General features: G+C 49.2%; 1 protein-coding gene across 3 annotated transcripts; it reads right to left on the bottom strand.

Annotated features, from left to right (window-relative positions):
- Nucleotides 1-417: 417 nt before the first annotated feature.
- CAD (carbamoyl-phosphate synthetase 2, aspartate transcarbamylase, and dihydroorotase) lies at nucleotides 418-26407 on the bottom strand. Of its 3 annotated transcripts, XM_053588049.1 has the most exons (44): nucleotides 26151-26407; nucleotides 25787-25926; nucleotides 22709-22838; nucleotides 20873-21015; nucleotides 20552-20693; nucleotides 20183-20354; nucleotides 19794-19979; nucleotides 19505-19617; nucleotides 18880-19025; nucleotides 18496-18627; nucleotides 18119-18352; nucleotides 17787-18008; nucleotides 17367-17555; nucleotides 17010-17134; nucleotides 16700-16830; nucleotides 12794-12906; nucleotides 12090-12334; nucleotides 11623-11869; nucleotides 11207-11305; nucleotides 10807-11031; nucleotides 10535-10717; nucleotides 10131-10349; nucleotides 9696-9863; nucleotides 8258-8440; nucleotides 8041-8145; nucleotides 7419-7658; nucleotides 7103-7184; nucleotides 6745-6911; nucleotides 6404-6568; nucleotides 6071-6202; nucleotides 5673-5874; nucleotides 5111-5301; nucleotides 4877-5017; nucleotides 4548-4643; nucleotides 4046-4142; nucleotides 3458-3502; nucleotides 3182-3351; nucleotides 3005-3079; nucleotides 2410-2622; nucleotides 2111-2236; nucleotides 1388-1543; nucleotides 1196-1297; nucleotides 904-998; nucleotides 418-805 (listed from the first exon to the last, which is right to left on the bottom strand). In XM_053588049.1, exons 1-44 carry the CDS (start codon nucleotides 26230-26232, stop codon nucleotides 703-705), a joined length of 6672 nt encoding a protein of 2223 aa, XP_053444024.1. In that variant the 5' UTR covers nucleotides 26233-26407; the 3' UTR covers nucleotides 418-702. The 3 variants fall into 3 exon arrangements, 2 of the variants coding, with proteins under 2 accessions (XP_053444024.1, XP_053444025.1); XR_008379512.1 differs by lacking the exons at nucleotides 418-805; nucleotides 904-998; nucleotides 1196-1297; ... (2 more) ...; nucleotides 2410-2622; nucleotides 3005-3079 and adding an exon at nucleotides 3897-3940 and having other exon boundaries at nucleotides 3314-3351; nucleotides 26151-26398; XM_053588050.1 differs by lacking the exons at nucleotides 418-805; nucleotides 904-998; nucleotides 1196-1297; ... (3 more) ...; nucleotides 3005-3079; nucleotides 3182-3351 and having other exon boundaries at nucleotides 3464-3940; nucleotides 26151-26398.
- Nucleotides 26408-26552: the final 145 nt, after the last annotated feature.

Below are 26552 nucleotides of genomic sequence, written 5' to 3'. Positions count from 1 at the left end.
CTAATCAGAAAGAAGTGGGAAGAGGAAAGGCCTAGAAGATAATTAACTTCATCAGACCAGACCAGGGTGCCGTCTTCCTTTCACCACACTTGGGCACCCTTTTGATGTCTGGGAAGAAGGCAAACTGTCAGGACTCTGAGAGCAACTTAACTGAGGAAGTGGGGGCTGGACACTAGCTAGAGTCTGAAGCTGAGCTCTGGTACCAGTGTAACCCAGGACTCAGAGAACACCAACAAAATAACATGCTCCTGCAGGGGTCCAAAAGGACCTTGGCTCTGAGAATGCTGAGCTTATGTTCAGCCGTAGCCAGAGCCACAGACCTGCTCAGTGATGCTGCACTTGTCATTTGGGAATCTGTCCCATTTTTTAAAAGAATTCTACTACACTCAGCACCCCATGCTAAAAGCATGAAATTCACAAGGAGGAGACAGCTCAGCTGTTTATTAAATCAGTAGAAAAGTGACTGTACAGACTCAAGGTGCAAGTATGAAGATGGAGCAGACTGGGCCCCAGTATCTGAGGTTTCAGCCCCATGCTAGAGAGCTCCAGCCCAGGGCCTGAAGCACGGTCTTCATGTATGAATAATCTAGACATTATTCTTCACAGAGACAGAGTACCTACTGAATGTGCTGCCCCTGTGGGGGGCACTGCATTCCTTGCCCAGCAGCTGGGCCAGAAGAAAAGAGGCTAAGACGCCAGAGCCTAGAAACGGCCCAGCACAGTGGCCAACAGAGCCATGCGGATGTACATGCCATTCTCAGCCTGGCGGAAGTAGGCTGCTCGGGGGTCTGAGTCCACCTCCACACTGCAAAAGAAGAAAAAGAGTTACCATGCAGCCAACAATGGCCTGTCCCCTCTCTACAGCCAGTCCTAAGGAAGTCTCCAAATTTGATGCTGCATCACCTTATCTCGTTGACACGAGGCATTGGGTGCATCACCACCATCTTTTTCTTGGCCCGGGTCATGATGTGGGGAGTGAGGATGAACTGACCAAAGCACTGAAAGGCAGATGGGGTCCTCATTAGTGCCTTGGCACAGGGGTGGCTACAGAGGACACAGTCTGGGCTCCAACCCCTCCACACCCATACACACCTATGGCAACAGAGGGGCCCGAGGCTTAAACATCTCTGACCCAGCCCGGTTGCCCAGCCTTCCTGCCCTCTTGCTCCAGCCCTTCCGCAAGCTTGGCACTCACAGCCTCATACTCCTGGGTAGAGCCAAATCGTTCCTTCTGGATTCGAGTCATGTAGAGCACATCGGTGTCGGGCAGTGCCTCCTCAATGCTCTCAAATTCCTCCTGGAGGATGAGGTACAGCCACAGTGAATGCAGTGCTGGGCCGACTGCCCAATCCACCTCCACAACCTCTGGCTGGGCTGTGAGTCTCACCTGCTTGGTGCCACGGAAGGCCACAAAGGCCCGCACAGTGGATGGCATGCGCAAACTAGGAGGAGCCACATAGCGCAGGCTGACCCGGTACTGAGTGAGCAGGCAGGCCAGGGAATGCACCGTGCGTCCATGCTTCAGGTCACCCACCATTGTGATCTAGGAAGGAATCCAATCACCACAGGGACCCCAGACTGAGTGCCCTTTCTTTTACTTTTTTTCTTTTTTTTGAGACAGAGTCTCACTCTTGCCCAGGATAGAGTGGCCATACTGTCAGCCTTAAACTCCTGGGTTTAAGCGATCTTTCTGCCTCAGCTCCTGAGTAGCTGGGACTACAGGTTCCCACCACAATGCCCAACTAATTGTTCTACTTTTAGTAGAGATAGGCTCTCATTCTTGCTCAGGCTGATCTCAAACTCCTGAGCTCATGTGATCCACCAGTCTTGGCCTCCCAGAGTACAGGACTATGGGAGTAGCTAGGACTACAGGCACGAGCCACTGCACCTGGCCCCTTACTACCACTTGAGCTGTGTGAGGCCACAGCACTCTACCGAGGGCCATAAAGTGAGACTCTGTCTCTACAAAAAAAAAAAAAAAAAAAGCCTGAGAAGCAGGATCTGGGCCTCCCTGATGCAGCATGTCCTGGACTGGAGAAACCACTTCGTAACTGCCTGTTCTTCCAAACCTTCCTCTGGCAGGGCTCCCCATGCCTGCCACCAACCTCACCGTCATGCCATTGACAGTCCCCAGCTCCTCACGGATGGTGAAAATGTCCAACAAGGCCTGGGTGGGATGCTCTCCAACGCCATCCCCAGCATTGATCACTGGCTTCCGGCAGTGCTTGGCTGCCAACTGGGAAAAAAGGGACAAGGAAGTAAAACCCTATCTTCTGCAGCCCCTCCCTGCCTCAGTCTCACTCTTCTGGCCCAACCCAAGACCTGCAATCACTGAAAATGTGGGCAGAAGGGACCTGATGTCCCTGAGTTCAGCCTTATCAACCCCATCAGCACACAGGCCAGCCTCACCTCTACTGCTCCAGGCTGGGGGTGCCGAAGCACAACAACGTCTGCATAGCAGCTCATCGTCTGCACGGAGTCAGCCAGGGACTCGCCTTTCTGGACAGAGGAAGTGGCTTCCGAGAAGCTGAGCACAGCACCTCCTAACCGGGCCATGGCTGCTGCAAAGGAGCTGCTGGTCCGTGTGCTTACCTCATAGAACATGGAGGCCATGACCTTCCCCTGGGGAGAGGGCAAGGTGGAAGGTGTGCGCGTGCATCTTCACCTCGGGGAGCACACAGGCCAGCACCCATCTCTACCCAAACCTCCTGTGACCTGTCAAAGCCTTGACATTTTCTCTATTAGCATCACTGTGAGCTAAAGGCTCTCTTTCCAGAAAGGTATGGTGGTGTGAGTGGCCTGTGAGGATATACACTAGCTCTCTCTTGACTACATCAGCACAGATCACACAGTCCCACGAGTGGGCTGATGCCCAGAGCCTCCCCAGTCAGCTATGTCCTGTTTTGAGGAGGGAAAGACAGGGGACGAAGAGCCACTCTGACCAATGCACAGGCCTGCCCTGTCACAGCCACAAAATCCTCAGCCCCCAGGCCCTGATGCTGACCTTGAGGATGTCGAGGCTCCGCTCCTTCTGCACCATCATCCTCAGTGTGTGTGCCACATTGAACAGGTGAGACATCTGAAAGACCCCACTTCAGCTGGGAAGGCAGTGAGCGGCTCCCAGAGGTCCCAGCCCCAACTTTCAAAACTCTGGGTATCCCATCCTCCCCACCCCAGGTACCTGGTCCTTGGTGAACTGCTTAACGGACAGGATATGTTGCCCCACTAACGAGTGCAGCAGGGGTGAGGTCTGAGGATGCAGCAGGCCAGGGGTCCCCAGGTTCTGGGGTGATGCCTGTCTAGGTACTGGTGGTGGAGGGTGGCAGGTGCTGTCAGGGGTTCCCATCAGCTCTGCAATGGGGGACGGAGTAGGAGAAGCTGGTCAGAGGGTTCTTCCAACCCAGGCCAGATCACAGAAGTCCCCAAGGTGAGTGTGTGTTAGGGCAGAGCCTCTTACCTGGCTCAGCTGCTTTCCGAGAGGACTTTTCCTTTGGCTCCTCAGCTGCAAACAGGGCAACAGGTTAGATGTAGTTTGTGGCTGAGGTTTGGAAAGAGATCCCATATTCCCAGGAATGCTGGGTCACAGTGTATATGTTAAACCGATGCACACCACAGTAATGACAGCAGGTTAGGGGAGGATAGGAAGGACTGCAGCAGCTCTGGGGACAGACGTGAGATTTCCCACAGGGGCTGTGTTGTGTGGGAGCAGGGTCCCCTCCCGGGGATATCCCAGTTGGTAAAAGGATCCTAGGCAAGAGGAACAGCCAGACTCATACCAACCAACAACCTGGATTTACCCCACGCTCTGCTGCCCCATGGGATCCCAGCTCCCAGGCGGAGGAACATAGCTGCCCACAACAAAAAAGGGCCTGTGAGACACTGGGATGTCTACTCACGCTGGGGAGACTTATTTAGGCAAAGGAGAGTACAGCAGATCAGACTAGGATGAAGGATGGAGAGAAGGACAGGGTAAGTGGATGAAAAAGAAGTACTAAGAGGAAGAGGACCCTGTCCCTACACAAGTCACAGGAATTTCCCCTCTTACCTGGCAGACCTGGGTCGGAGGCACGGTGGATTCGGGGTGGCAGGTGGAACCGGCCATCAGGAAGTCCTGAGATGCCCCAGCGAGGCCTTTCAGGTGTCTGGAGTGATAACATTGACCCAGCATTTTGACAAGTAACCCAACCCCACTTCAAATTTAATCCCTCAGTAAAAGCCTAAGTGCTCCTTGTCCACATGGATTCCACTCCACATTATCTCCCCTCAGCTCCATCCTTCCAGTATGTTGTCAATAGGTCTCTTACAAGTATGTGCCCACCACTGACAGGGCCCCAGACAATTACTATGGTTGGACTGACAATGGGCTTGTGCTGCTCACAACCTCGAGAATGGAGTTACTGTGTTTTGCAGTACACAGAGAGGTAGGTGGTGATTTCAACTGTCTAGTGTAGCACCTTTTGCCCCTGAACCACCAGTGAAAATGTTCAAGCTGTTGTTCCTGCCCCTCGGCACACACCCAGCCAACCACAGACCCTCAGCGTGGATACCGTGTTTATCTCACTGGTGGCAGGAGCTGAGGGCGGGGGAACAGCTCCTTGAGGCCACTTCCGTACATCCTGTCCATAGCCTGGAGGCACCAGAACCTGTAGACAGATAATGACACAAGGCAATGGGGGGAAAAGAGCCACACTGGGGTCCTGAAGGAGCAGATGCCAGCCAAACCAGAAATGCTGTGGAGAGCTATGCCCTCTCCCCTGCCCTGGGCACAGAGCAGCTGGAGGGGCAGTGGTACCATGTAGAAGTGCTAGGCAGGGAAAAAAAATGAAGTCGCATGGAAGAGATCACTACTGAGATCAGGCCGGGGCCACTCACATACCTGTCCATCAATATAGGCAACCTCCCCTCGTAGGACCACACGCCGGATGGTGCCCTTCACCTTCTGCCCTTCGAAGGGTGTCCAGTGGGCCTTTGAGAAGGGCATGTGGCTGGGGATTGTCCACTCATGCTCCAGGTCCACCTGCACAGAGCATCATGGCTAGGGAAAGGCCATGCCAGGGAACAGATCTGGAGCTGGGGAGTCTCCCACCCGCTCTGGCCCTCATCCCCACACCTCCACATAGGTATCCTCCTGTAGGGGCAGGTGAAAGATGCGCCGAGGATTATGGTGCAGGCGCTGCAGCAGGTCATCCAGGCTGAGCCGGCCCTCACTGACAGCTGTCAGCAACAGTGGCAGCATGGTCTCTAGCCCTGGGAAGCCAGGCAGAGGCTTGGGTCCACATTTCTCCTCCAAGGTATGGGGGGCTAGGAGAAAGAAAGCCGTTACCTTTCAGACCCACCACACTCACATCTGAGAAGTCACACGCCCCAGTATTATACTTCCAGCTACCTCATTATACTCACTACCAATACCAATGCTCATTTTCTCTGGGAATTGGAAGCTAGGGCAACAGGACTGCTGCCATCTTCTGGGGCCCACACTTTTACCCATATATTCTCCCATTTATAACTTTACTCATCACTTATTCATTCTTTCACAGACCAGGCACTGTCTTAGAGGTTAGAGTCCTACACAAATCAACACCCTGTCCTCTTGGAGTCTAGAGTCCTGGCCCACTTCCCATTATCTTGCTGGGGCTGCCCCACAGCTTGTGGGACATGCTGGGTCCTCTCACCGTGGTCTGAGGCGAAGCAGTCGATGACAGGCATGTTCTCCCACAGGGCTTCCATGTCCTGGCGGGAGCAAAGCTTGGGCCGCACTTCCCCCTTCCCAGTCCCCAGGCGCTCTAGGTCCTCCTGGCTTAGGAATAAGTGGTGGGGTGCCACCTCACAGGTGACTGGTACCCCCTGGGCCTTTGCAGCTTTAATCAGCAGGATCTAGGAAGAAGAGTAGGGAGATGTCTCATATGCTCTGCCCCACAAAGTCCCCTTGGCCAGTATACCTGCTGGGAAGAAGGCAGACACACAAGGGCAAGGGTGCCGGCTCAAAGTTCTCCTGCCCACAAGGCCTACCCTGACCTTTGGTGTTACTGGGAAAGCAACAGGGGAACTGGGGCTGCTGGCACACTCTCACCTCCTCCTTCCGTGCCACGTGACATATGTGCACTGAGCGCTGGGTCAGCTGGGCCACCATGAGGATGGCGGCCACACTCTGCCGCTCTGCATGGGCCACGATGGGGAGATGGGATGGCCATGTCTCAAAGTGCTGGGGGCAGAAAGAATTAATAAGGGAGTGTGCAGAGCTTTTGACTGTCCATCCTTGTTAGGGTCCACAGCACTCAGGTGCTCCCCTGAACCCTCATTGCCGTCAGCCCACTTAGGGAGGGGCCCTCCAGATAGGAGATCTAGGTGGTGGCCTCCTGCCTCGTGCATGATCCCTACCCCCACCCACATGCACACTCCGTACCTCCATCCACTGGGCCACACTGTCCAGCCGCAGCTCAGAGAAAGTCTCATTGAGGTAGAGCTTCAGCCCAGCTGCAGACCCAGCCACACTGCCCAGGGTCCCTGCGTTTTCAGATGAGGCCCCAAGGAATAAAGCATAGTCACAGCGGGCGCCAGCCTCTGCCAGCTGGAGGGGGTGCATACAAGATAAAGCTTGTTGGCATCCACATCCACGTAGGCCAGCCTGGCATCTGTGTCCTAGGTCCATGCTAAGGGGCAGAGGAAAAGGGCCCAGGGAGGCAAGGGTGGGCTAGTGGTGCATGTGGGTCCTTGATAGCATGAAGCAAAAGCACAGTGGCTCACCTTCTGGGCCAGGGCCAGAGCTGGGGCATCGATTATGGGGGGGCGGGTATTAGGCATGGCACACACCATGGTGACACCCCCAGCCAGGGCAGCAGCTGTGCCTGAGGCAAAGTCTTCTTTGTGTGTCCCGCCTGGTTCCCGCAGGTGCACGTGGACATCAATCAATCCTGGGAGAACATGGGGCAGCAAGATTAGAGGAAGATTTAGAAACATGAAGGATGTCGAAAGATTCTGTTTTATAGTCGTCTCTGCAGCCCATGGCAGAGTGGGTCCCCAGCCATCCTTCACCTCACTGAGAGTCTCTATGCCAGCTGCTACCAGTGTCCAGAAACCAAGTTCTCTCAAAAGATGCACTTACCAGGCAGTCGCACAAGCTTTTGGGAAGTCATACAGTCAACGTGCACCTTCAAAGGAGGGGCTGGCCCAATCTGGCCTAGAGCCTGTGAGTGGAAAGCATGGTTAACTTTGATTTAAGGCAAGAGAGTTGTAGGTAGGATTGGGTTTTCCACAAACCAGGCTCTGCACCCTCCATGCCCACCTTCCCTCCCTCTGTAGCCAGAGACCTTCATCAGCATGGCTGCTCTACATTGCAATTTCCCAAACCCCAAGAGTCTCTCTACTCCTCTTCCCATCATCACTGGCTGGCTTCCCCTCAGCACCTGGGGCTCAGTTACCTCCACAAAGAGTTTGGTGCACTTGATATCGATGATGAGGGGCACAGAGAAGTCAGCAGCTAGGCGCCGGGTACGATAGCCCTTGGTGACGAAGGAGGAGAGCCGCCTGCCCCCAGCCCCACGCATGGACAGGTTAATTACTAGCTCGAAGTGGTTTTCAGCCAGCTGCTCCAGGATGCTTCGCTGTGGTGGGCACTCACCATCCACAGCCTCCTCAAAGTGCCAGTCCACGGCTGTTACCTACCGACCCAGAGTCAAGGTCAGGAGACCAATGATCTGTATGGTGAGGACCAGGAGCTCCCTCTATTTGTTATTAGCAAGGTGTATTTCTTGACAGGACAGATGTCTACACTGTGTCAAATAAGATTAGGTCACCAAGCACCATATGCAGTATGAGCTCACACAAGTACACACAGATGAAACTCAGGAAGGTGGTAGAAAAATTGTAAGGCTTTCTTTTTCTCTTTGCTTTTCCATACATTCTACTTGTTCTATGTGGAATATACACTATCTATCACAAAAGTAGTAACAAAAGCAGAGGAACGGAGAAAGAAGTCTTTGGAGCAATGTTTTCATCATCCTGGGGAAGGGCAGTGGCAGAGTGGGCTGCAAAGTCCTGTACCTTAACACCATGCTCATTGTAGAAGTCAGCTGTGCCCAGACTGGCATAGAGGCTATAGCCCAGGCTCTCCAGCAGCCGCACAGTTGGGAGCAACTCACTTTTGTTCTAGAAGCAAGCAGAAGGATGATGAGATTGAGCTTCTCCTGCCTTCCACCTCAAGGTTAGCCCCAGTCTAAGCACCAAGGTCACCCAGGCAACCCTCTCTGGACTCCAGTACCTTATAGCTGCCAATGGTCAGCAGGATATTCTTCTTGGGGATCTTGAAGCCAGTGCTTAGCATGGCCTTAAGGTAGGCCTCGCAGCGACTCTCCCCAAAGCCAGCCACCTCCCCAGTGCTGGTCATTTCCACACCCAACACCACGTCAGCACCCGCCAGGCGGGAGAAGGAGAACTGAGGCACCTGAGTGAGCAGATGGAAGAGAGAGGGCCACTGGAGGGCACACATGAACAGAAAGGTCACCTGCCCTCTGGCCAGTATTCTCCGTGTGTCCCACTGCTTCCCAAACACACTGTGGATCCACTCTCAGGTTCTGCTTAAGCTGTGCTCTGACCTACAAGCTCTGTAAATCAAAAATCCTAACCAGGGCTCAGCGCCTAAGGCGCCAGCCACATACACCCAAGCTGGCGGGTTCGAATCCAGCCCTGGCCCACCAAACAATGACGGCTGCAACCAAAACATAGCCAGGCATTGTGGCAGGCACCTGTGGTCTCAGCTACTTGGGAGACAGAGGGAGAATCGCTTAAGCCCAGGAGTTGGAGGTTGCTGTGAGCTGTGATGCCACAGCACCCTACCCAGGGTGACAGCTTGAGGCTCTGTCTTGAAAAAATAAAAATAGGGCGGCGCCTGTGGCTCAGTGAGTGGGGTGCTGGCCCCACATGCCGAGGGTGGCGGGTTCAAACCCAGCCCCGGCCAAACTGCAACAAAAAAAAAAAAAAAAAAAAGGAAAAGAAAAAATAAATAAAATGCCGAGTATTACTTAAAAAAAAAAAAAAATCCTAACCAAACCAGGCTGGTGGCATGGTGGCTCACGCCTGTAATCCTAACACTTTGGGAGGCCAAGGTGGGAGGAGCTTTTGAGGCCAGGAGTTCAAAACCAGCCTAGGCAACGTAGCAAGATCCTATATCTACAAAAAATAAAAAAAAAAATCAGCTGGGTGTGGTGGAACAGGTCTGTAGTCCCAACTACTCAGGAGGCTAAGGCAAACATATCCCTTGAGTCCAGGAGTTTGAGGTTGCAGTGAGCAATGATAATGTCACTGCACTCTACCCAGAGCAACAGAATGAGACCCTATATCAAAGAAAAAAAAAATCCTAACCACTCTTCATCACTCAATCCAAGCACCACCTCCTGTTCTCTCAAGCCTTTTCAGGGCGCCTCTTTTGGAAGTGGCTTCTCTTATACTAAACTCCTGTAGTATTTTGTTTATACCTTGGATACGTAGTTTCATCAGACTGTTCCATGCCAAAGCTACTTTTAGATCCAACTTCTCTTGCCTCCCATAGTGTATGTAAGCTCCTATGGGACAAAGACTACCTTGTCACCTTCATGGTTGGGCAATGCCCTGCAGCTGGTGCCTGCTACATGTTGACTGACAACCATGTGGGCAATGAGCTCCCCCCAACTCTTTCTCTGTTAACCCCATGGGTTTCTTACCTTTACCCCCACAACTCCAGAGCCAGTCATGAGCCCCACAGGTTCCACTTCTTCTCCCATGATGACCCGCGTGGCCAAGGCTACTAGATCTACGCCCAGTGTCTTGGAGACGAAGGGGAAGGAGCGGGAGACACGCACATTGCATTCAATAACTTTCAGCTGGTCATCCTGGGGCAGAGAAGGATAGGTCAGCCCTTGCCCAGGCTGGCAACTACTCCATTGAACATGAATCTTCCCCTCCTTCTCCAGTCTGTGGGTAACTGAACAAGGTTCAGGGTCACTGTCACAAACCCCAACAACACTGTGGGCTCTAGTTATGGCCCTTTCCTTCCAGCTTTCCTGTCTATTCAGATGAGGGCAGGATATAGGTCAGAGCCTGACGGCACTGTGGCCAACACAGAATGTGTAGGAGCTGGGCCCTTTTAGTCTTATTACCTTGGCAATGAGCTGTAGATTGAAGGGTCCTGTGACTTGTAGCTCCTGGCCCACAGCATGCACGATAGCTTTGATCCGCTCCAGGGTTTTGGGGGTGATGTCTTGTGGGGGGGTTACCAGTGTGGCATCACCTGAATGAACACCTGCATTCTCCACATGCTCAGAGATGGCGATGGCTGCCACCACACCGTCACAGGCCACAGCATCCACGTCAATCTCCTGGTGGGGGGAAGCATGGGCAGTGTGGTATAGGGCAAGGGCCACTTTTTTCTCCCACTTGCCCTAGGAAGCTTCTTTCCTTTAACAGCTCCCACAAAACCCACTGTGCCTAAAATTCTGGAGGAACAGCGTCTCCTCTGAGGTTGGGAGGGTGCTCTCAGAGTTCTTTGCCTACAGCTTCTCACCTTGGCCTCCTGGATGAACTTGGAGATGACCACAGGGTGCTCTTTGGAAACAGCTGCTGCACTGCTCAGGAAGCGCTCCAGGTCCCCATCAGTGTAAGCCACATTCATAGCAGCACCACTTAGCACATAGGAGGGGCGCACCACACAGGGATATCCCACGGTCTGGCAGAACTGGCGAGCAGACTGCAGGAAGCAGGGAGCTTAGCTGGGTTGTTTACATTTACTCCTGAACATTACTCAGGCTTCAGGTCTCCCACCAGGCCCCAGCCCACCTCTAGGTCACTCAGCTCCCTCCACTGAGGCTGGCTGATACCAATGGTGTCCAGGAGACGAGAGAACTTGAAACGGTTCTCAGCTGAGTCGATGGCTTCAGGGGAGGTGCCTAGCACCCGGCACTGTTGTCGGTGCAAAGCCATGGCCATGTTGTTGGGCAGCTGCCCACCCATGGATAGGATCACGCCTTCAGGGTTCTCCAGCTCATAGATGTCCATCACCACCTACACAGTGCAGGGGGAGAAACAAGTGGTTACAACAAAAGGGGTCAGGGACATATGCCTTCTTGTTTATTGGTCCCCTGCCTCCCATGCCAAGCCCCAAAGAATCTGAGGTCAGACAGCCAGTCCTGCTCAATCCTGGCCATCCAGGCTACCAGGCAGTGCTCATTCTTCTTACCTCAAAAGAGATCTCATCAAAGTAGAGTCGATCACACATGTCATAGTCGGTGCTAACTGTCTCTGGGTTGTAGTTCACCATGATGGTCTTATATCCCATCTGCAGTAGGGAGCAGAACACAATCAAGTGAGAGAAAGATCCCAGAGAAATTAAGCCAAAGCCCCTACTTCAGAGAATATTAGCCCAGCCTGGCCTGAAATAGCTGCACAGGACATCTGCCTTAGGAGGGAAGTAGGCACACAGTGTCAGGAAGGAGATTCGTGCACTGTGTGGGGCATTAGAGATGGCCTAAGAGGGGTACCCCTAAACCAAAGCTCTATGAGAGAAGGAAGGGGTGGCAATCAGTAAGGAGTACCAGGCAATTGCTAAAGCTGAACAGAATAGCAGAGAAATTGGGACGAAAGGGGAACCCTCACCTTTCGGAGCTGCTGGATGCAGCCCACAGCACACCAGTCAAATTCCACACTAGAGCCAATACGGTAGACACCAGAGCCAAGGACAAGGACATGAGGTGTTCGAAAGGTGAGGTCATGAGTGGTGCCCCAATATGTCAGGTACAGGTAATTTGTCTGGGCTGGCCACTCAGCAGCAACGGTGTCAATCTGTTTCACCGCTGGGCAGATTCCTAATTCCTGCCGCAGCTTGCGAACAGCCAGCTCTGTGCTAAAGGAGAATAAAGGTCAAAACATAGGCTCTGGGAACAGGATAGAAACTGATAGAGGGGTGAGAGCACAGGGCAGGGATAAGAGAGGAAAATATCCCAGAGACAAAGGTCAAAAGCCTCTAAAGCTCCCCCCTCCCTCCCTTCCAAGGACCCCTTACTGGTCCAAAGGTTCTCTGCCCCCCCAATTCTCAGCCCGAGGCCCTCACCGCCATCTCTGACCTCAGAACGGCAAGGGCAATCTGCTTGTCTGAGAAGCCAAGGCACTTGGCGCGATGCAGCAGGTCTGGGGGCAAGGGCTGTCCACGGTGCTGCTCCAGCAGCTGGGCGTGTGTGATGATGCCTTTCATTCGGTTCAGGAACCAGCGGTCAATGCGTGTGAGCTCATACAGGCGATCCACTGAGTAACCAGCCCATAGAGCAGCTGCCACCACAAAGATCCGCTTATCTGTTGGAGTCTCCAACTCCTGACGAGGAGAGTGCAAACAGATACAAAAGTATTGTGCCAAGGTAGGAGATGTCAGAATGTGAAGCAAAAATATTCCCAACCTACTGCCAGCATCTACAAAAGCCTAAAAGCATAAGTGGCTACCACTGTCCTAAGAAGGGAAGCTGTATGCCAGAGTATAGATAGGCTCTGCGGTTGCTAAAACCTAGATACAAATCCTGGCACTGGCTGTGACTTTGAGAGATTTCCGTAAACTCTCTAGGTCTAGCTTTCCTTAGCGGTAAAAACAAGTGTAATGATACATTTCTGAATAATGACAAATGACACAACACTACAAAATTCTCAGTGAAGTGGAAATACAGCAAATGCCCAATGATGACTGCTGCAAGTGTTACTAGTGATAAGCTCACAGCCTGGAGGAAGAGAGAAGCAGGGTTTATTGTAGGTGTGTTGGGGCTGGGGGAGGGGAGTTGCTTACCATATCACTGACAGGCTTCACCGTGTGATCAAAGCCCACGCAGTTCTCATCTACCATGCGCAGGGCCTTCTGGAAGGCCTCCTCAAATGAACGCCCAATGCCCATGACTTCACCTAGAGGAAGAGGAAGGAAGGACTGAGGGCCTGGAGGTAGAAAGAGTGAGGGAGGCCCATAATGCCTATGGTTTACAGTCAAGACTCTGGAAGATTCTCAAAGCAAGTCTCATGCTGGTGGGATTCAGTGTTTTACTATTGAGAAATCTTAATTTACACGAACACAGCATACATACAATTTCTACCCACTTTTTCTCTCATTATATACATCTTCCCATATTGCTGTGACGTCATCAGCATCAGCATAATTCCTGCATGATTTATTATAATTTAACTGCCAACTTCCTGAAGGAAGTTTGCTTTTCAAGTGTTAATTATTTTAAGTGAGGCTGTTGAGTATTTTCTGTTTTGGATTACCTTCTTCTTTTTTTTTTTTTTTGAGAGAACCTCAAGCTGTCGCCCTGGGTAGAGTGCCGCAGCATCACAGCTCACAGCAACCTCCAACTCCTGGGCTCACGCGATTCTCCTGCCTCCACCTCCCAAGTAGCTGGGACTACAGGTGCCTGCCACAACGCCTGGCTATTTTTTGGTTGCAGCCATCATTGTTGTTTGGCGGGCCTGGGCTGGATTCAAACCCACCAGCTCAGGTGTATATGGCTGGTGCCTTAGCTGCCTGAGCCACAAGTGCCGAGCCACTGGATTACCTTTTTTTTTAAGAGTCAGGGTTTCACTCTGTTGCCCAGGCTGGAGTTCAGTGGCACAATCTTAGTTTACCCCAGCCTCAAATTCCTGAGTTCAAGTGATCCTTCCTCCTCTCAAGAAGCTGGGGTTAAAGCCATGAGCCACTATGTTTGGCTAATTTTTAAAACTTTTTGTAGTGATGAGGTCTCACTACATTGCCTAGGCTGGTCTCAAACTTCTGGCCACAAGTGATCCTCTCACTTCAGCCACTGAGCCCAGCCGATTATCTCTTACAACAAATTTCCAGAAGTGTAGGGTCAATAGGTAAAACAAATTTTATGGCCCTTGTTAAGTGCTAAGTGCTTTATAGAAGTTTGTACTAAATTTATAATACAAAGCCTAAGTTTAACCAACATTCTAAGAAGTGAGCATAATCATCTTAGATGATTTTTATTAATAAGGAAAAACAATCTCATTTTAACTAGACTTCTATTTGCTAACAAGAGGAAATTTTTCTTTTTCCAGGTTTTTTTTTTGATTTCCTCTTCTGTAAAATTTTATTCATATCCTCTGACCATTTATACTAGAGGCTTCAAGTGTTTCTTACCAATTGTATTTTTCTGCTTACAAACCTAACATTTACATTTCTTTAAAAAGAATTTTAAAACAAGATGCTAATAGTGGAGTTAATGAAGTGAATTATGAATTTTGTACTGTGGTTTTATATATATATATATATTTTTTTTTTTTTGCAGTTTTTGGCCAGGGCTGGGTTTGAACCCATCACCTCCGGCATATGGGGCCGGCGCCCTACTCCTTTGAGCCACAGGCGTCACCCTACTGTGGTTATACTTTAAAACATTTTACCTTGGGATTTATTAAAAAAGAGAAACCAGGGCAGTGCCTGTGGCTCAAAGGATTAGAGCGCTGGCCCCATATGCTGGAGGTGGCCGGTTCAAACCCGGCCCCGGCCAAAGCCTGCAAAAAAAAAAAAAAAAACAAAGAGAAACCAAATACACTCATATTGTACATCTAGAACATTTCTGTAGTTAAGGGCTGGGTATGGTGGCTCATGCCTGCAATCCTAGTACTTTGGGAGACTAACAAAGGAAGATCACTTGAGGCCAAGAATTTGAGACTAAGCGGTTAGGTTGCTGGCCACATGCATTGGGGCTAGTGTGTTTGAACCCGGCCCACGCCTGCCAAATGAATAAACAACAATAATGTACGGCGTTGTAGCGGGTGCCTTTAGTCCCAGCTACAAGGGAGGCTGTGGCAAGAGAATTGCTTGCGCCCAAGAGTTTGAGGTTGCTGTGAGCTATAATGCCACGGCACTCTACTGAGGGTGACATAGTGAGACTGTCTCACCAAAAACAAAACAAAAACAAAAAAAGAATTTGAGACCAGACTAAGTAAGATTGAGACCCTATCTCTACTAAAAATAGAAAAATTAGCTGGGCATGGTGATGAACACCCGTAATCCTAGCTACTTGGGAGACAGAGGCAGGAGGATCACTTGAGCCCAGGAGTGTGAAGATGCAGTCAATAATGATGACACCATTGCATTCTAGCCCAGGTGATAAAGCAAGACCCTGTCACAAAAAAAGACGCAGAAAATTTCTGCAATAATCTATATGTAGCCAAATTAATCAATTCTGTATGGCAGGATTATGGATGATTATTTTTCTTTGATTAAACTATCTTTTCTCATTTTTCAATGATTTGTGTATCTTATTTATTTATTTAATTTTGAGACAGAGTCTCATTCTCGTGCCCTGAGTAGAGTGCCATGGCCTTATGGCGCACAGCAACCTCAAGCTCCTGGGGTCGGGCGATCCTGTTGTCTTAGTTTTTCTATTTTTAGTAGAGATGGCATCTTGCTATTGCTTAGGCTGGTCTCAAACTCCTGAGCTCAAGTAAGCCACTCAGCTTGGCCTCCCAGAGTGCTAGGATTATAGGCATGAGCCATTGTGCCCGGCCTGCATATCTTATTTATATAATAAAAGTTACAAAAAGTTAGCAAAAAAGATCACATTCCAAGAACAACTGAATAGATTTAAACATTTAAATGCCTCATCTTGCAATCAATCTTTGATTGTCCTATTTTCAATTCACTTCTTTTAGCCACAATTTAATTATGGCTTCATTCCCATGTTTATTCTAATTTTCATATAACAGAAATTCATCTCCAGAAGGAACAGCTTGGCAGTCTTGTAGGTTTTCTAAAAATTCTGAAATAATATTTGAGCATAGACTGACTTACTGCTCTAAGTGGAAATTTAAAGCATAATGAAACCCTCTTATCCATTCAACTGGGAGCACTTTTTCTGGTAAATGTACTCTTCTTTTGGTTTAAATGCCTTAAAGGATAGTCTGAGGCAACTAAAGGGACACCACAAAAAAGCCTATTAACTCAATTTCAACATGCTCTGCTCTACCACTGCTTGGTGGGTAACTGTTACACTCATTCATTATTTACTAATATATTTTCTTGTTATCAAAAAGATCTCTGATGCCCTGCTCTGATCTTAACATCATGTTAAAAAATATTTCATTTAGTGGCCAAAGTAAAAAGTGCCACAGGAAGAGATTTGCTAATAATGACTACCACTGTGCTTACTTGGATTTAGAGGATTCACAGGAAAACAGGCAGTAACTGTTTCCCTGAGACATCAGTATTTAAGGAACACAGGGAACAAAATGTCACTGGCATTAAAAACCCACTGATGAAGCCATGGGCAAAATGCCATGAGGACGAAATGCTGTGGGTGGAGTTCCATGGAACTGGTTTCACACAGCAGGCAAAGTAGGGGAACAGAGGAGAGGCAGCCCCAGGAACCAGGTCTAGCCACAGTTTTGTTAGCTCTGTTCTCTGCCACTTTCTTCCAGTGGGCACCTCAGCTTACTTATTTGTAAAACATGAGATAAGACAGTCTGATGGATGCACCCTGTCCTAGAACTTCAACTCTACATGCAAATGTAGATTCCTGATGCCCAACCTGCTCTAATGAGGAGGCCTAGCTTAGTCTGAAACTTCTCTAGTAGCTCTTAGAGATCACGTTTCCAAGCAGCTGCTAATATGGGATGTTAAAAACTACAGCAGGGAACCCTGACATTTGAGATCCTTGGTCCTGGTGGGACCCACGGGAATAATTTGTGGTATGATTCTCACCTACGCTCTTCATGCAGCTCCCGATCTTTGTGCTGACACGCAGAAACTTGCTGAGGTCCCAACGAGGAATCTTCACTACACAATAATCCAAGCTGGGTTCAAAGGCTGCTGTTCCCCCTGTCACAGAGTTCCTGGGAACCAGCAGGTAGGAATGCCAGGACAAAAAGGAGGGCAAAAAGGGTGAGCTCTCCGATAGCTCTCGTCATCCCCATAAATCCAGGTCAACATCCTTTCCATATTCCCTGTCCCATGAGTATTTTCTTTGGCTCCACACTTCCTTATCACTGTGGTTTCTCCTCCACCCTCATACCTGAGCGCAGGCAAAGGGATGCCCAAAGCCAGCTTGGCTGCCACATAGGCCAGTGGGTAGCCTGTAGCCTTGCTAGCCAGTGCAGAGCTGCGCGACAGCCTGGCATTCACTTCGATGATATAATACTGCACAGAGGAAGAATAAAGTAAGAGAGTCAACAGGTATCTGACCTATCTAGAAAACCCAGTCTAAATCTCTAATAGAGAAAATAAGCCCTTCCCAAAGCCCAACCCTAGCAAAGATAAACACAGTTTTTACTTTAGGGCTTACAGGAAAAAAGGACTTCTTAACCTTGACGCCTAAAAACTACGAAAGAAATAATAACTAGAATATCAGCTCCAAGGCTTAGAGTCTTACCTGTTCAGACTCAGGGTTCAGGGCATACTGCACATTGCACTCGCCAACAATTCCCAGGTGCTGGGTCACCTTAATGGCTGTCTGCCGCAGTAGCTGGTACTCCCTGTTATTCAGTGTCTGGCTTGGAGCTACCACTATGGACTCACCAGTATGGATACCTAGTGGGTCTAAGTTCTCCATGTTGCATACCTGCGAAGGGGGGTGCCATGGAGGTCACTGTCAAGGGCAATAGGAAAGGTGAAAGGTCACATCCCAGGGTCCTGCTACCTTTGGGGCTGTACCTAATCTGATCTGAGGGACACAGAACCCTCACAGACCTTAGCCTCGGACTCTGTTCTTCTAAAAGTTCACATTGCCTCACACAATTCTCCTGCACCACCTCCTCCCACGCCCCCCACCCCCTGCCACCAAATCACTCACAGTGACACAGTTGCCATAGGTGTCTCTCACCACCTCATATTCAATCTCCTTCCATCCCTTCAGGGACTTGTCTACTAGCACTTGGCTAGTATGGGCAAAAGCTGGGGCCACAAGAGCAGAGAGTTCCTCCTTGTTGGAGGCAAAGCCAGAGCCCAGACCACCCAAGGCAAAGGCTGCACGCACCAGCACAGGGTACCCAAGTCGCTCAGCGGCTGCCTGGGCCTACAATGAGTAAAAGAGATGAACTGGTCACCTCCTGCTGCCTAGACCCAGAGAAAATAAGATATGAACAAAATAACACCATTCTACCTTTACCCAACCACCCCTTAAACCTGTTCAAGAGAATGTGCCGCCTCGCTGGGGGCCACGTGCTCTCCGATCTCTGCCATCCTGGCAGCAAAGGCCTGCCGATCTTCAGTTAGCTCAATGGTCTCCACAGGTGTGCCCAGGACCCGAACCCCATATTGAGCTAGCACCCCGGCCTTGGTCAGCTCCACACCACAGTTCAGTGCAGTTTGGCCCCCAAAAGTGAGTAATATACCATCTGGGCGTTCATTACGTATCACCTGAGGAGGGAGAAAGGAGTAACAGGCATTAAGACTTTAGGGGTAGAGAGTGGATCAAAGACATTTGGAAAACCAGAGTGACCACTAAATACCCCCCTGCCCACCACAAGCCCCTTCTCAGCTCAGCCTTACTCCGGTCATACCTGGGTTACATAATGAGGTGTTATAGGAAGGAAATAGACCTTGTCGGCCAGCCCCTGGGAGGTCTGTACTGTGGCAATATTGGGGTTGATCAGCAATGTCTGGATGTTTTCCTCCTTCAGGGCCTTAATTGCCTAAAAGGACAAGAATGACATCTCAGCCTCTACTGCAGAAGCAAGATTGCAGACAGTCTTCGTACTCTCCTGTACGCATGGTCCCTAATAACTGACTCTATTCCTTATCACTTCATCTTCCTGTACATCCCCCCCAGATCTCCTGCTTCATTTCCTCCTCACAACCAATGTTCATGCCTCCGCCCTCTCCTAACACTCCAACCATTCTTGAAGGTCATCCATACCTTGAAGTGTTGCATGGACATGCCTTACCTGAGAACCTGAGTAGTCAAACTCCCCAGCTTGGCCAATGGAGAGGCCCCCTGAACCTAAGATCAGAACCTTTCTTGGTGGTGGAAGCCCAGAGCCTGGGGTGGGAATCCCAGGGGGACAGAGGCGCTCTATCAACCGCTCACGAACTGTGGAACAAAGAAAATTGATACAATGTTAGAGCAGGACCTAGCAATCACCTGGATAAACCCTCCTTACTTTCAGAGGACTCTAGAACAAATCATGGATCAAATGAGTAGCCAGGGGAGGACAAAAACCTCGTGACACTGGAGTTCCCTTTCAACAGAAGAAGCATAAACTATCTTGGCTTGGTCACCCCTACTCTCTCTACCTATCCCCTTATCTATAACTTCCCAAATACAATAGACTTTCCATAGTTGACCACCTCCTTAAGGTGACCTAATTTTCACAGACCGGACGTGTACCACATGTACGTACCAGTACAGTGGCCTAGTTCCTTATGTTGACCAGTTTTTTATAGTCCCTTGGGTGGTCAACTTACAGAGGTTCTACTGTACACACGAATGGCTGGGGCATATCTATCTTATGCCCTTCCAGTGCCATCCCTGTTTTTAGGTCCATAGTCCAGTTCTACCCAGGGGCTTACCTGTCTGGCCACCAGGGTTCCCAGCTGTGGCCTCTTTCACAGTTTCCAGAAAGATATCAAAAAGCATTTCCATATCTGAAGGGCCAGCTTGGTGCTCTGGGTGAAACTGGACACTGTTGAAGAGACAGGATTACCAAACCTACTATGGGCACTAGCCTGACACTGGCAGCCACACAGGTGCATACTGGGACAGAAGAGTAGGTCCATTGCTGTACTTTACTTTTACATCTTCAAGGCCCATGGGGCTTCAAAGCTACACAGACCCAGTCACCCTGCTAGAATCGCTCACCTGAAGAAAGGCAGGCTGCTGTGTACAATGCCTTCATTGGAACGGTCATTGGCATTGGTGAAGAGAGGAACCCAGCCTGCTGGCAGTGAGTCTGTTTCCACAGCAAACCCATGGTTTTGGGATGTCAGAAAGCAACGCCCAGAGCCTACCAGCAAGCAGGGCTGGTTATGGCCTCGGTTCCCATATCTGGAGATGGAAGCATGCTGAATCACAGGCCTGTCTTGCCCTCTCTTCACCACTGCACCAATCCCAGCCCTTGCTGATCTCACAATCCTCTCTAGCCCCACTCCTGTTTCAACACTAATAGATACTAACTTCCTTCCCATCTCCAAGACACCCTACCCCTCTTGTCCCACATGTGAGCCCCTTCTGGTCCCCACAAGTCCCACCTCATCTTGTAAGTCTTGGCCCCAATGGCTAAGGCCAATAGCTGGTGTCCCAGGCAGATCCCAAAGATAGGTCGGGGATTAGGCTCAGATAAGACACAGCTCAGTGTGGATACAACATCAGGATAGGAGGCAGGGTCACCAGGGCCATTACTTAGGAACAGACCCTCATACTCTGGAGTGGGCAGAAAAGATGAGGTCAAAACCAGCATTTCAAATAGAGAAGACACAACTGCAGCCTTTCCCATGAAAGCCTAAGTCCTGATCTTTATCTTCTTCACTGCAACTCATACTGACTTAGCAACTGGACCAAGGGACAAATCTCTACCCCAAAATTTTGTCTGAGGTCCTGGATAGGCTCATGCTACTCACCTTGGCTGTCTAATGCATGGTCCCAGGGTACGACGGTGACTTCAGCCCCACGCTGGCAGAGGCATCGAATCTGATTATACTTGAGGCCACAGTCCAAAGTAAGGATCCGAGGTATACCCCCTGCATTGAATACCTGTGGAGTCTGAAGAATAAAAGAATACAGGGCAATAGCTGGTAGCTGTTATCAGTGGGTAAAAGATATGCCCACACCAACTCTTATCTTAGAGGACTCTAATTCTCCCTCAAGTGTTCACCCCTGTTGTAGGCAGAATATGACTATTGTGCTACAGCTTGAAATATTCTCCCACTCTACCTCTGTACCTTAATGGAGACCTCTGGCACCAGGGGGCGGGCATTGGGGTCTAAGAATGGCAGGGATGAAGGCTCTGTCCCATTCTGGACCAGCTTCCCTAGCAGAGACCCTTGTTCCCGCAACTTCTTAGTCAGCTCCCGAGTGTCCACTCCTGTCAAAAACAGCATAGCAAAAACAAAAAAAAAAAACAGCATAGCTTCAGAGATCACACTCCACCAGCTCAGTCATGCATGAGGTTACCCTATCAAACCACTTCCATTCCAAAGGTCTGAGTCATACACAGCTATTCTATAGGCATCACAATCCAGAACCATCCTGATGGAAGTACACCACCGTGGATTATTCTTGCCAAAAATATCAGAACCGAATTGAACCATTTACAGAAAATAATATCAAGGGGAAAAAAGAACACACTAAATCAGGCGTCCTTAAACTTTTTAAACAGGGGGCCAATTCACTGTCCCTCAGACTGTTGGAGGGCCGGATTATAGTCTAAAAAAAAAAAAAACAACTATGAACAAATTCCTATGCACACTACACATATGTTATTTTGAAGTAAAAAAACAAAACGGGAACAAATATAATCACACCGCTTCATGTGGCCTGCGGGCCGCAGTTTGAGAACCCCTGCCCACAAGCATGTAATCAAAAAGTAAACTATAGGGTAATTTTTTTTTTTCCCCGAGAGAGAGAGAGAATCTCACTCTGTGGTCCTGGGTAGAGTGCCATGGTGTCACAGCTCACAGCAACCTCAAACTCTTGGGCTCAAGCGATCCTCTCGCTTCAGCCTCCCCATTAGCTGAGACTATAGGTACCTGCTACAACAATTTTTAATAGAGACAGGGTCTCACTCTTGCTGAGGCTGGTCTCAAACTCTCGAGCTCAGGCGATACACTTGTGTCGGCCTCCCTGTATGTAAGGATTACAGGTGTGAGCCACCATGCCTGGCCGACTATGAGATACTCCTAAGGAAAAATGATCTGTTTTTATCAGGTAGGTTCACAGTCCATAGATTAGAGGTATATCTACTAAATATAACCTATAAACTTTGCTTAGAACCGTCAAATCAAAATTCAGATAATTGTGGCCAGGCGTGGTGGCTCATGCCTGTATCTTAGTACTCTGATAGGCCAAGGCATGTGGATTGCCTGAGCTCACCAGTTCAAGATCAGCCTAAGCAAGAGTGAGACCTCATCTTTAAAAATAGCTGGGCGTTGTGGCGGGTGCCTGTAGTCCCAGCTACTTGGGAGGCTGAGGTGAGAGAATCGTTTGAGCCCAAGAGTTTGAGGTTGCTGTGAACTGTGATGCCATAGCACTCTACTGAGGGCAACAAAGTGAGATGTCTCAAAAAAAAAAAACAATTTAGATAATTGGGGAAAGTGAAAAAATTGCTTGGATATTTAATAAAGAACTATTATTTTTTAAATGCAAGACATTACTGCGGCCATATTTTTTCAAATCCCAAGAACCCTGTATTTTCAATGTTGTTGTCATAGTTTTAAAATATCCTTTCTTGCAGATATTCAGCTACTTGTGGATGAAATGATATGACATCTGAGATTTACTTCAAAATAATTTAGGGTGGTAGTAGTGGTAGTGATGAAATTAAGGTCAGCCCTTAGTTGATGATAATGGAAGCTAAGGGTTCATCATACTATTTACTCATTTCTATACTGAAAATTTTCCAACTGAACAATAGCTCAGTTCTTTCTTCCAGCCCCTGACTCTAATCTAAACCTTCTATGACAACCTTAGACTCAGGTCCCCAACACTACAGAAACCTTGATTCTTTCCATGTACGCATGTTGTGCTGTGCCCAGCCATGCCTGTGTTTGTCACCATACCTTGCAGGCCAGGTATGCCATGTTGCTGCAGCCACTCATGCAGGGTAAGAGTGGCACTCCAGTGGCTGGGTGTGGGGCAGCACTCTCCCACCACCAGTCCTGCCACATGGATCCCCGAGGATTCAAACCACTGCAGATGAAAGGAGATCCATGAGGAATTCAAGGACAACATCTCTTTATAGCGTTTTCCCTCTACTATGTGGCCATGAACCCTATATTCAGTTTCACTGAATGACATGGGCCCAGGGTGCCTGGCTGTTAACTAAAAATGACACTATCCAAAACTGAGATTGCAAATCCCTTTTTCTGCAAAGCCCCCTCTGCTCACTCATTGCAGCTTAGACCTCACTTTAATACTTAATTTCCACCTCTTTATTGCTATTTACTTTGTATATGAATATGTTATGTGCCATTCTGCCACAAATGCCTCAAGAGCAAGGCATATGGTGAATGTCTCAAAAGCTAGGCATATGGTGTCAGCCAACAGATATTCACTGAGTGCCTACTAGGTGCAGGCAGTGTGTGAGTAGTAAGCAAGATGAGACCTCTGTCTCCAGGATGTTAATTTCTGATATAGGGAGCTAGAAAATTAGCGAGTTAACACATAAATAAGTTATCAGAGTGTGATAAATAAGATATAGAGAGTGATAAAATACATGTAGGTATATATTACTAAATTAAAAAAATAAAGGTTCAAGGTTTAATACTAGGCATAATTAGATTCCCCTAAATTTCATTTGGGATTACCATTTTAAAAAGGTAATATAAACTTGTTACTCAATAGACAGGCAAGCATTTAATAACTAAACAGAAAGTTTATGTGGGAGGGAGCAGTATAATTACTTACTTTTGAGACCGAGTCTTAGTTTGTCGCCCTTGATAGTGTCATGAGATCATAGCTCACAGCAACCTCAAACTCTTGGGCTCAAGTGATATTCTTGCCTTAGCCTAACAAGTACCTCGGACTACACAACACCTGGTTAGTTTTAGAGAAGGGGTCTCACCCTTGCTCAGGCCAGTCTCAAGCTCCTCAGCTCAGGTAATCTTGGCCTTCCAGAGTACTAGGATTATAGGCATGAGCTACCACGCCTGGCCTGGGAGTGGTATATTTATTCATTTACTTATTTTTTTGAGATAAGAGTTTTACTTTGTTGCCCTTGGTAGAGTGCTGTGGCATCACAGCACACAACAACCTCAAATTCTTGGGCTCAAGAGATCCTCTTGCCTTAGCCTCCCAAGCAGCTGGGACTATAGGCGCCTGCTACAATGCTCAGCTATTTTGTGTGTGTGTGTGTGTGTGTGATTTTTGGCCAGGGCTGGGTTTGAACGCGCCACCTCTGGCATATGGGATCAGAGCCCTACTCCTTGAGCTACAGGAACCACCCCCAATGCTCAGCTATTTTTAGGGACAGGGTCTTGTTCTTGCTCAGGCTGGTCTTGAACCCATGAGCTCAGGCAATCCACTTGCCTCAGCCTCCCAGAGTGTCTAGGATTACAGGTATGAGCCACTGCACCTGGCCTGGGAGTGGTATATTTAAATAACATTCATCTCAGTTGTGAAAGGTTTAAAGAACATACATGTTGAGACTGTCTTTCAATCTCAGTCTGGCCAAGTGGAGTAATCTGCTCATGTTCAAGTACACATACAGCACATGTGCTACAATAGCTTCAGTGCTTGGCCAGTGGCTCTAGGAGGCCTCGCTCACTCTGGTCCCACCAGGGTTTCAATTTTAGTTTTATAAACTCTATTTTGTTAGTACGCCTAGAGTTGATGAAGCTGATGACTGATATATGTTAACTAGATTTATGAGGTAATTGCATTAGAAACCAGAATGTAGTGTACTGACAGGTTTACAGTGAATTTATAAATTCCTTTCCAGGAATGATAAATGAGCTCCTCATCCAGAAGTTTCTGTCCCCAAGGTTATGGTGACCAGGAAGGCACATTAAGAACTAAAGGCCCAGAGGCTGGGCAAGGTGGCTTGCGCCTGTAATCCTAGCATTCTGGGAGGCTGAGGCAGGCAAATCACATGAGCTCAGGAGTTCCAAGACTACCCTGAGCAAGAGTGAGATCCTGTCTCTAAAAAATAGATGGGTGCTGTGGCAGGAGCCTGTAGTCCCAGCTACTTGGGAAGCTGAGGCAAGATCACTTGAGTCCAGGAGTTTGAGGTTGCTGTGAGCTATGATGCCATGACACTCTACTAAGGGTGACAAAATGAGACTCTGTCTCAAAAACTTTAAAAAGTAAAAAAAAAAAAATAAAGACCCAGAATGTCTGCAATCCAGATAAAACTAGTTTTGAAAAATACTGCAGCTAGGCTACAGTGACTTCTACTATTACCTGAGTTACCTCAGGCTGATTTATTTTATTACTTGAACTCTCAGAGGGCAACTTAGTGTCCAAATTCCAAAGGGGAAGCAATACAGGAAATCTCACTATGGGAGAAAACAGTTTTCTTGCCCAGAGCTAAGAATAGGACTGAAAAGCAGAAAATCAGACTAGGCAATCCAAGTAGGTCTACAGTAGATGACTATGTCACTGGTTTTGTAGGCACTGTCACTGAGAAATGTGTGACCTTATAGTTTCCAGACTCTTTCCTGCTAATTTGTGTAGTCCTGAAGCACTGCTCCCATCACATGGTTCTGCTGCTAAAAAAAACCTTCAATGTTCTTTACCAAACTGAGCTCAGCCTCTGGATTGGTCCCTCCATGCTTGCTGTATCTAATCTGCCTGCAGGCTTTTTTTCTCATGACTTCTGCATTCCTAACAAACTGGACATTGTTCCATTACACTTCTTGCCACTTTCCTTGATCCCTGCCTTCACTACATACACAATACACTCAACTATGTCTAGAGCCTTGATTCTCCTACAAAGGGAATAGCTCTCTCCTCTGAGGCCTCCAACACTCTGTGCCTCTCAAGGTACTTAACAACCCCAGCCTAACTAGTCAACTGAGTACTAATCATTTGGGTATCTTTGTTTTCTCCAGGATGCCCAGCAGGGTGTCAATGTCTCTCAAGTCACTAACAGTTAGTGATCTGAAAAGGAATACAGAGAAAGCACTGGGTGTGGCTACCTTGCTGAGACCAAACTCATCCGATTCATCTGGGGGGATGCCATAGTTGCCGATCAGAGGATACGTGAGCACTAAAATCTGTGCTTTGTAGGACGGGTCGGTGAGGGCCTCGGGGTAGCCGACCATGCCGGTTTGAAACACTGCAAGAAAAAAGCAGGGCACCCTTGGAAACACTGCCCTGTGTAATGAGCATGACCCGGTGGATGCTGCCTTGGTTGTGATGAAAGGGGCTGGGGCCATAGGCACCAAATGGGGACGAGGGAGTGTGCAGGCGGGAAAATGGCGGGGTCTGGACGGGGAAGGCTGGGCAGAGAGGGGCATCAGAGAGTGGGATGAAGTCGGCAGCCTGGCCCAGCTTGCTTACCCACTTCCCCGGCAGTCGACACAGCGGCCCCAAAGGGCTGGCCCCTCAGGACCGACCCGTCCTCCAACACTAGGGCCGCCATGGGAACGCAGCTCAAGAGGCAGGGGCGAGTACGGAGAAGAGGGAAGCTCGGGAACTCCACTGGAACCACGTGAGGACGGCGCTCCGGAGTCGCTCCACGTGGCTAACCGCGCGGGCGCGGGAGAAAAGGCGCAAGCCTCAGAGCACAAGCCTCGGGCGCGCTCAGTAGCGCGGACTGCGGCGGCGCCAGGCGGGGCCGTGCACGTAAGGGGCGGGGCCGGCGGGGCCGCGCGGTGAGAGCCGGCACCACCAGGGAAACCTGAAAACATCAGTGGCTGTACTGTGGTCCCTCCCACCCCAAGCAAGAAACACACAAAGCCG

This window comes from Nycticebus coucang, chromosome 4 (genome assembly GCF_027406575.1).
Source record: "Nycticebus coucang isolate mNycCou1 chromosome 4, mNycCou1.pri, whole genome shotgun sequence".
Lineage (NCBI taxonomy): Eukaryota > Metazoa > Chordata > Mammalia > Primates > Lorisidae > Nycticebus > Nycticebus coucang.
The sequence above is the reverse complement of the archived record's forward strand: the minus strand, read 5'-3'. Positions and strand labels throughout refer to the sequence as shown.